The 10,355-nt window shown below is 42.7% G+C and overlaps 1 protein-coding gene across 4 annotated transcripts in view; it reads left to right on the top strand.

Moving 5' to 3' along the window:
- LNX1 (ligand of numb-protein X 1) overlaps nt 1–10,355 on the top strand; it is a 133,973-nt gene that overhangs the window by 34,168 nt on the left and 89,450 nt on the right. For 2 of the 4 annotated variants that reach the window (XM_019525886.1, XM_019525887.1), the window contains exon 4: nt 3,286–3,763. In XM_019525886.1, the coding sequence (XP_019381431.1) occupies nt 3,372–3,763 (392 nt within the window). In that variant the 5' untranslated portion in view covers nt 3,286–3,371. Of the gene's footprint in view, nt 1–3,285; nt 3,764–4,173; nt 5,310–5,353; nt 6,150–10,355 lie in introns of those variants that run through there. The other 2 variants (XM_019525888.1, XM_019525889.1) reach the window with 2 other exon arrangements.

The following is a 10,355-nucleotide window of genomic DNA, read 5'->3' as shown; positions in this document are numbered from 1 at the left end:
ACTCAGAACATTTTCTGCAAAGTGTTCTGAGTTACAACATTACCCCAGACCAAACAGAAGTTCAGGGTTGGTTCCAGGGGGGAAGGGAATCTAGCTGTGGGCTGGGAGCCTGCAGCCAGGTTTCCATAGCCATGGTCACAGCTCTCTGCCAGTGCCTGCTGTTTTCAGAATGGGAGGGGGAAAGGCAGCAGAGGGAGCTCATTCTTAGGGCTCCCCAGCCAGTGCCCACCTTGGAGTTGGGGGGGAGCTCCAATACACCCACCCCACCCACCATCCAGGGACGGGCTGAGAAACTGCCAGACTGAACTCCCTCCTCTGCCTTTCCCCACTCCTGTTCTGAAAATAGCAATGAACAAGCTCAGCAGTCGCAAGTTACAGAAGCTGCTACATTTTGAAACATCATTATCTGATCCCTCATGTAATGAGGGGTCCGATTTACACCAGATTAGCCATTTTGGAAACTGTTTGCAGCCTTGTACTAGTGTTTGGTCATGGCTATAGACTGCTTTCTGTGGCCAGATCAGGCAAAAATTGTCACTTCTGTCTGCACCCCAAATAAAGGTCCCAATAAATCCCACAACACAGCCCGTACCCTATTGAATGCAGCATCTAAGAATGGGGTATAGGTTGTAGCCATGATGGCCTCTAAGACTGTGCATGAGCACATGAATTTCAAGAGGCCTTTATTATGCTCTTAAGGACTGTGCTGAATAGGGGCAATATATTGAATTTGAGGCCTGCATGCTGCAGAACATGGAAACGTCTCACCAGACTTTTAGGCCAGGTTTAAACCACCTCCAGGGCATGCCTGGGAGTGCCGGAAAGAAACATGACCCTCCCCATTTTGCACGTGCCCCAACCTGCCAATTAGGTTGCATAAGCATCTTGGGTCAGCCCTGAATATGCACCTCAGCATTGTGCTCAGGTTCTAATGAGACAAAGAGCCTGAGGGCAATGCTGAGTCACACACACAGGGCTGCTCTAAGCCATCATTTCCACAGCCTGATTTGCAGGCTTGAGCACACTCAGTGCTGATGTGAACGGGTGGAACCTTCTTCTGGCACTATACCTTGGCTTGTCCTGGAGGTGATATAGACATGACCTCAGACTCTTACGTCCCTGTTCTATGATGTCATCGTTTTTGAATAGTCAGTCTAAAATACCATGGACTTCTTGGAGGAGCTAATGGTATGTCTATGTACAAGGGAAAACCTCAAAATATTTAAGAACAAAAACACAGTATTAAAAATTAAACACAAAATTGAATGTAATATGTTGGCTTGTACTTAGGAAGCTCATTGTTTATGATAAATGAAATGTCTGTGTGTCTGTTGGTACAGTATCTGGAAACTCCATCTTTCACTCCAAGTATAAGTAGATTTTAATGATCTCTGGTTTTGGTCAATAAGCTTTGATGCAATGTATTTGCATATGCATTTGTCTGTGATAAATGGTGTGATACTTTTTATTAGATCCATGTGCATGTTTGCCATTTTTACTGTTTGTGAGGTAGGTGGGCTGGCAGCCCTGGAAACTAAACTTACCTCCTTTAGTTGTAAAACAGCTGCAGTGCTACAGCCTTCCTCGAACACCACAGCAATGTTTTTCAGTCTGGAGCTTAGAGGCATCACTTCTAGTGGTAAGAAGGCAGTTTCCTTTTGGCATTCAGTCCTTGTTGCTTTTGGGACTCTGTAACAGGGTGGCCTGTCACCTTAAAGGAAGGCAGCTAGTTAGACTGAAGGGCAGCCACTGTGGGGAGGTGAAAGAGGGAGCAGCTCACTGGCCAACAAAAACCCCAGCAGGCAGAACCAGCACCAGAGACAGGAGACCTCTGGGCAATGGGGAAAACAAGCCTAGGAAAGGATGCAGGCTGCCTGCTGTGGGCTAGGGGCTCCCTGCCCTGATGCCCTCCCCCTGGGGGCTCCACAGCCCAGTGGGCAGGACCTGGCATGAGAGGGAGTGCTGCACCATGCCATCATGGCTAAGGTGCCCCTTGCCCACCCAGCAGCAGTAGAGAGACAACTCCATGCCGCCGCCACTGCTGCACCTTACCTTGGCAGCTATGACAGTGCAGCGATCCCTCCTCCATGGGGTCCCACCTTCTTGGCTGCAGAGGCAGCTTCTGCCTGGAGCTGGTCCAGCCCTATTGCAGCCCAGCACCCTGCTATGGGTGCAGAAATCTTGTAACCCCAACCACTGATGTTGCAACCCCATTTTCTCAGTTTGGGAAGCACTACAGTAGGGTGTCCAGATTTAGCTAAGACACTTGTTCTCTTGAAACTGGACTATAGCTACTAGTTACTTTAATAACAATACAAAAGACCTGCTCATTTCTGGCTTTGTGTTGTAAGGAAGTAATTCTTCTGAAGTCAGTGAGCATGCTGCATGGGAAGTCGATAGAAGACGGATTACAGTCATACCCCACACATTTCAGTAGAAATGTTTTCTGCCCTCCCAAGATCCATCTTTCACATCTATGTAACGAAATAGTCTTGCTCAGTGGGTTTGGCAATAATATTGTCTATATGTTTTGTTTTCTCTTCTGTAAGGGAGACAATGTTTGAATGGATATTCATCAAAATGTATTAGTGCAGAAAAATGTGGGAGGTAATATGGAGGCATAATTATTCAGAAAATAACCCATTCTCATTTTATGTGACATGGTGAAGCCTGTTTTTGTGGGAGTTCTAAATCTTTAATTCGTTATAAACCTGTGTCCCTTCCTCCCTCCTGCTGAATGGGTAATGAAGTGTGTAACTATACGTATGTTAGAGTAGGTTACAAGATATTAAAGTGGTTTCCCATTTGGTGTTGGGCCAATGGCAAGGGAGGTAATCATTATTTTTAATGATATTTCTGCATGCAGCCCCACACTACTTTGCCTTCACATGATGCTGCTTTGTTACTGACAGATTTTTTTTTCCCCTGTAGGAAAAACAAATCAGGTGACTTACATGCTTTGAACTGATATATTGGAAGAGCTTAACTTTTAGAGCTGCAGTTTTATATGTGCTTGATGTTTTTAACTCTTAAATACTAGCAACATTCTCCTCTCCCCTCATTATTTGAACTCCCTATATGAATATCTTTTTCATAGCAGGGGTGGGGAAGTAAAGCCAAATAGAAAATAAATTATAGGATTAGCTATTTTCCTGCCCTAAGGTAAAATCTTTCTATAAAATCACTGGAACATTTTATTTCCAGATATAGACTATCCAGATAAATCATAAAAATGTTATTTAAAAAAACAACCCTGAGACACAATTCCTTGGCTTTTTCCTACAGATTTGATGTTCATGGGACTTGCTGATATTTTTCTAAATAGAGAACAGTTTTTACCTGCTGTCTTTTGAATTGCATCGGATCTGATTATGAGCCAGAAAGACTCATCAGAAGAAATGGAAGATGCCCCTCAAGCTTTATGTATTACCTGTGGCCAACCACATTTACCAGAAGAGCCCCATTTGTACAGCTACACAGAAGAAGTAGATGATGATCTAATATGCCATATTTGCCTACAAGCTTTGCTTCAGCCATTGGACACTCCTTGTGGTCATACTTACTGCACAATCTGCCTTACAAATTTCCTACTGGAAAAAGACTTTTGCCCCATGGATCGCAAACCTGTGATTCTTCAGTCTTGCAGAAAGTCCAGCATGTTAGTATATAAACTTCTGGATAAGCTAATGGTTAGCTGCCCTTTCACAGAACAGTGCTCAGAGATATTACAGCGTTGTGACCTTGAACAGCATTTTCAAAATGGGTATGTCATTTTTTTTTCCTTGAGAGCGGCTGAGAGCATCAGTGACTGGAAAGGAGCCCAATGGGCAGTCAGTTTAAATGCAAATTTATCACATTCGGTCCAGATATAAATCCACTGTTTTCAAAGGGGTTATACCAGGGTTGAATTTAGCCAAATTATTTTAAGTTCATTATTGTCTTTTTAATACAACAAACTAGCTTGAGGTCCTTATGGATAGTACCATTAGTATATCTCCTGGTAAATTGTACAGCAAGAGTGTATATTTAGTAATCCAAAATGATCTTTGTGTTCTGTGGAATCTCATATATTGTGTAAGTACTGTGAGGGGCTTTGATTGCCTTTTCTTTATTTTAATATTGCCCATATATTAATTGAAGCAGAAAATATACTGTGGGTTATCAATCTTGGGAGGTGGGGTTTGAACCTAAGTCTACTCATCTCTAGGTGGGCTCCCTACCTATGGGGCTAGAAAGTCAGGTTTTCAGATATTCTTCCCTCTGGCCTTTTTAAGTCTGCCCTTTAAGTGCAAGAAGGCATGAGCCTCTGCCCCACCCTGGCCTGGTCGAAATGGAAGAGGAAGAACTGGCTCAGCTGTGAGCTACTACTATCCCTCTCCTATCCTGCCTGATTGAGCTCCACAAAATTCCACATCTTGAGGAGCTGGAACTGGAAAGAGAGAGTATTGCCTTATTGTATGGTGGCCTGTCTAGTACTATCTGCCCCTCAGTCCTTGAAACATGTGGGCCAAGGTAGTACAAGTGTAGGCTAACCAAATCATTAGGAAGCTCCCACCACTTCATGTTACATTTTCCTCCCCCTGCCACCTTCCTGAGGGTGGGGATCAAGTTACCAGGTGGCAGCAGGCAAGGGAGGAGGAAGTGCAAATGGGGCAGGGCTTCTCTGGGGGATGGCATTTTGGTGATTGATCCCAGATCTATACCTTTGGGCTTTTCCAGGGGGCATATCACACCAACGCACTTTTCGCATAGGTTAAATGACTTCCTGAGATTCCTTGCCTCTAAAACAGCATGGAGATTTTCAAGCCCTGTATTTGTAGATACCTGGCAGGGTGCTGTATGTTAAAGTACAGCCAACTGGCAATTATCACTCGAAATATTCATGCATTTGACTAATTCAGTCTACTGAGGTGCAGAAACCCTGCTTGCAATCTGACTTCCAGTTCTTAATAGTGCAGGAGACGAGAAGGGCAGCGTGCTCTTCAGGCAAGGAGTCTGGCAATGCCTAGGCACAGTGCAGATTGAAATGACAGTGTTCTTTTTAACACTGGTAAATCAATAGGTGGGAGAAGGTGTGTGACTCTGCTAATAAATTAGTCTGATGCCCGTGGAGGACTGGACCAACCGTGGTCTGAAATCTCAACTAAATGTGACTACAGCTTTTGGTGAATAAATCACAACGGAACCAATTAGAAATATCAGAATACCCAGCAAATGCTCTCTTCTTGCATAAATCAATCTCAAAATGATCCTTGTTCTCAAAGAGAAAGCTCAGTCCTGATCAGAAATGAAGTCATCGATGGAACTAGGTGAGTCTGTTGTGTGTTTGTGCATGTAATTAATTAGGGAACTTTAATGTCTCATTGGAATCAGCATGGACATTCATGTAAAATATGCTCGTTGATAACTAGTTTTTATATGTACATTTTTCACTCAGAAGGTGTCCTTGGTTCGTAATGTATTTGTACAAAAATGTCTGACTGTGTTTGCCTTTTTGGGAACTTACCCTGATCCTCTGTGGTGTTTTATTTTTTAAAAAGGTGTGACCCTCTTACATAGTTTGTATTCGAACTCCATGGGAGTGCTCCCCCCTCCTCCCCATCCCCGCCCCTCTCCATGTACAAACTACTAGACTAGACCCTTCCTTGATGCAGTTTAGCTCCTACCCCATCTGCTTCTGGCCAATGATGTAAATGTACCAGCTGCTTCTGAAGAACCACTCTGAATACTGCAGGAGGCAGGTCTCTTTCCTGTGCATCATCCTGCTCTGCAGCATAAGTCACTGTCTCGCCAACCATGCTGTGCTGTCCCTAAACCCTCACATCCACCCATCTGAGAATCAAATCAAGTAATCCTCTTACAGGTCAATGATTTTTCAGCGTAGCTTCGTTTAAGGGATTTAATTTTGATTCATAATGGGCTACCATTGTTTTGAAATGGAAAGGCTCGTTTAGAAAGGGCTTGGCTGACAAAAGCTTGAAGTTCTGTGTCCCATCAACAGAAAGAGAGAAAGTGGGAAGGAGAAAACCTAGCAGCAGTGCCAGCCTTACACTGAAAATGAAGGCTCTTCTGTTATTGGTTCTACCTTGGCTAAGTCCTGCAAACTACATAGACAATGTGGGCAATCTGCACTTCCTGTACTCAGAGCTGTGAGTACTCACAGTCACGGTCTGTGTGTGTGTGTCTGTGTATTGTCTTCTTAAATTGGAAAATTCTCAATATGCAATACCTGTATGTATATAAACTATAAAACATCTCGGCAACAGCTTAAAACAATGCCACGCACTGTCTGCCTCTGATCTGAAGAACTAATAATAGCAATACTTCTCTAGCGCTTTCTACTTTTGAAGTGTGGAAACAGCTAAGGCAAGCCAGTGAATCTCTCTTTCCTTGTCAACTTTGCTTTTCTGGGCTGATGTTTTTAGTTGTCTCCTTTTTTCCCACCTCTGAATCTGCCTCATTTTATTTCTATAAATAGATAGGATATGGGCGTAGCGCTGGCATCCTAGATATACACCTTTTGTAGCTCACTGTATTTGCATATATTTTTACATAGAAAATACATGTATTACTGTGCAAATCTGCTTGCCTATGGCATAACACGTAGCACTGAAAATCCTTTCACCATACATAATTCACTTAGGAGAGGAAAGAAATTTCCCATGTGTGTATTTTTGCCTAGAGCAGAATGTTGTTTTCTCCGTAATACACATTTAAATATGATGGTCTACATTTACATCTGCTGCTGTCTAAAAACACATTACTGACATTCCAATAAATATTCTGTAGCATGAACAGTATAATTAGCACTTAAATTCTACAGGGAAAAAGGGTTATAAATACATATATTTATTTTATTTTGTGATAGTTTACGTAGCAATGTATTTTCAGTTTAGCAAACGTGGGTCTGAAGTAAAATGAAATAAATGTAAAAAGATACCTTGTTGTTTGAGGTAACTAAATAAAGTGATTAATTCTGACCAGGAATTATAAAATAACAACATTGAGCTTGTAAAGGGGATGTTTGCAAAATAATAATAAAAAATAATAATTGTGGTAACTAAATATGCTTCTAACTTAGGGGCTATATTTGTGTAGGTATTGTCTCTACTTTCACATAAATAGAAGCATTTTGAGGAAACAAGAATCCCTTATTTAAATTCTTGTTTGATATGAATGGCAGCTATTAAGAATTCCATGATTCTTTATAAGACTATTCCAGATTTTTATATGCCATACAGTTTTTTTCAATAATTTTAAAAATCTAGTTTGGAGGATTACAGCTACGCTGTTGTTTTAATTTACTTGCATGTCGGCTGGGAATGTTTGTTTATTAACAAGAAGTCAGCTAAGCAACGCAGACACATGAAAACCAAGCTGAAACCAGAACAGATGAACATTTATAATAGAAACAATGGCATTTTGGGCATCCCATTTCCAGGAAAATGAACTGCTGACATTAATCAGCGCACACACATAGCCCCACTGCTTTTTCTTGGGGAATTCTGGTTCATTGCTTAAAAGCTACCATTAAAATAAAGGGCAACTATATAGAGCAGTTATTCATCTTTAATATAGTTTTCCCTGTAACCCACACAAATGTTAATTTTTGATGGCTTTTCTTGTAGGTGCTTGTTCTTTATCTTGTGGGTATGGAATGGGACGTGCATCTCCAGTTTTCAGTAATGGGAGGGGTATATCTGTTTCTCCTGTCCATTGTACCACAACACATAATCGCTAACACCATCCATTAAAACATCGAGGTCAGGGAGAGGATGGTGTTTTCACATATATTACTGACTATTGGGGTCTGTCCCCTTTTGACAACATCTAGAAAGGCAGCAGACAGAGCATGCTGGTTTTAGAATTGGATGTGATAATTTTTCCTTTGTTTTTGCGTGTTAAACATTCTTGGCTACTGCTGGATACTGCACAGTTGGTAACATACTGTGGCAGTCTGTGGGCAGGGTTCAAGGGCCCCTGCAACATCAGCAAGTGGAGGGAGATTCTGTTTTCAGTCTTGTTTTATCATTTGTATGAATTTTAAGCCCACAGGTTGCTTTTCTGGTTATCTGGACATTGTGTCCACTATATTTTGTGTATATATACATTTTTTAAAGTTTTGTTTGTTGCACGAATTCAGCGTCAGTACCCTTGCTAGCCTAAGGCAGGGATGCTCAACCTCTGGCCCATGGGCCAAATGCAACCCATGAAGCCTTGGAATCTGGCCAAAGGGACTCCCCGCAGATTGGGAAATTTGGCACTGGGGGAGCAGTGGCAGTTAATACTACCACTTTCCCTACTGCCCTCTTCTCCCTGCACCCCTTCCCACTGTGCAGCTGGTTCTGGGCCAGACCATGCCCTCTCTTTCTGCCCAGTCAGATTGGGGCTGAGCCACACTCCCTCTCCCTTCACAGTTAGTTTGGGGCCAGCTATGCCACTTTCCCCCCTAGGTGCTGGCCCTACCCCATCCCAGCCAGGTGGGGGCCAGGCCAGTCCCCCTTCCTCTACCATCCCCCCTCCCCACTCCGCTGTGTTTCCAAGAAATTGGCATCTGCCATGTAGAAGAATATGTTTTTCTGTTTACACCTAGTCCATAGTGGACCCAACCACAAAACTACCAGTCATTTCAGGAGGTTTGATTGTACATATGTCCAGCAGAGGTTTAAGACTGAAATAAGAGGTGTCAGACTGAGGGCCACTAGCTGTACCTTGTGGTGATGCTTAGACAACACCCAGTCATAGACATTACTGCTAATCTGCAAAGTTTGCCATGAATTTGAATCTCAATATTTGTTTTTAAAAATCAGCTGAAGTCACAGTGACCTATTTGTTGTGTAGCACTGAAAATTCCTACTTTTTTTTTTTTTTGGTTTAGCGTGAAGCAGTCAAGAATAATCTCATCAAATTAATTAGATCAAGTTTCTCATTTTGTTTTTATAGGATAAAACTCTTCTCTTAGCTTTTAAAACAACACTCCATGCTTTATGGATTTGCCAGTAAAAATTAGTCCTCCAGAAGTTTCTTTTTTCATCAAATTAAAAAAGAAACAAACACAGCTGTCTTTCAGTTTCCTTGGGCATGTCTCATGTATTGTAAGCACAGTTTGGATCAAGATATTAGAAGGAGGAGGAATTCCTTACATCGTGAGAGATGAGGGTTGAAAATCATAGCACACTATAAAGGGTTATTTTTCCAGTCAAATAAACCCAGAGGGCCATGCTTTCAACCTCTGTTTTGCTGTATTCATTTGCCAATGAGGTGGTTAGACTTTGATCCAACAAAATCTCACATACATAAGTAACTTTGCATGCGTGGGTAGTTCTTCCATATATACATAAAAGGTAAATCCTTATCTTACAGGCTGGAGGCCTACCTATTCCACTAGTTAAGGTCTGTGCTGTGCATGCCCAGTATGTTTCAAAAATTGGTGCCTCAGGGCTTGATCTATTAGAGGTATCGGTCACTCTGGCCTTAATCCAGCACAGCATTTAACCGGGTTCATGAAGTTAAGCATATGGAGTGCCTATACACAAGCAAGGAGTCTGCTCAGACGCGCTGAGATTCCAGCATGTTGGAGTAGACTTGATTAATTAGGTCTGCTGGAGTGTGGCAATTACCATGCTCCAGCAGCCTCCTGCATCAAAATGGTGGCGGGGGTGCTTTATTTAAAGCTTGTTGAACAAGCTTTACATAAAGCGCTCCCACAGCCATTTTGAAGCATGGGAATGCTGATACACAAGATACTCCAGGCACTTAATTAGAGCAGGTCTTATATTTCCAGTGTACTGGAATAGGATGGAATATATTGAACGAAAAACCAAACACAAATAAAGAAGGAATAGACAAGCTCATTGGAGAGGCAAGGATTTTTGTGGATGATATTTTTTTATTGGACCAATAGTTGGGATAGACATACGCAAGCTTTCAAATACAGTTCAGTCTTCTTCAGGTCTCATTGGAGTATGTCTGTTAACCCAAGCTTTACAACAGTGGTGCTCAACCCTGGCCTACAGCTAGATCTGGGCCTCCAGTGCCATGTCACCTAGCTTGCTGGGTTTCCCACAGATCTTGTAAGGATCCCTGTGGGCTGTGGCCCTGCATGCTACATTGTGTGTGAAGGACAGTGCAGGACCTGTTTCTAGTGTTCAAGGAGTGGCCCAGGGCCCATTGAACCTGATCCGGCCAGGCACTGGTGGCATGGGGCCTGGGAGACTGACCCTGGCTAGGTGGAAGTAGCAGGGACCCCAGGCCTGATTCTGGCAGGGCAAAGGCACATGACTGAATAAATATTTGGCTGGACAGAGGCTGCATGGGGCCCCAGAACCCAATCCCAGCGCTCAGGAGTAGCCCAG

The sequence above is a fragment of the Gavialis gangeticus genome, unplaced genomic scaffold, assembly GCF_001723915.1.
Source record: "Gavialis gangeticus isolate Ggan-Ray unplaced genomic scaffold, GavGan_comp1, whole genome shotgun sequence".
Taxonomy (NCBI): Eukaryota; Metazoa; Chordata; order Crocodylia; family Gavialidae; genus Gavialis; species Gavialis gangeticus.
Note: the sequence above shows the minus strand (reverse complement) of the source record. Positions and strands in the feature narration are given on the sequence as shown.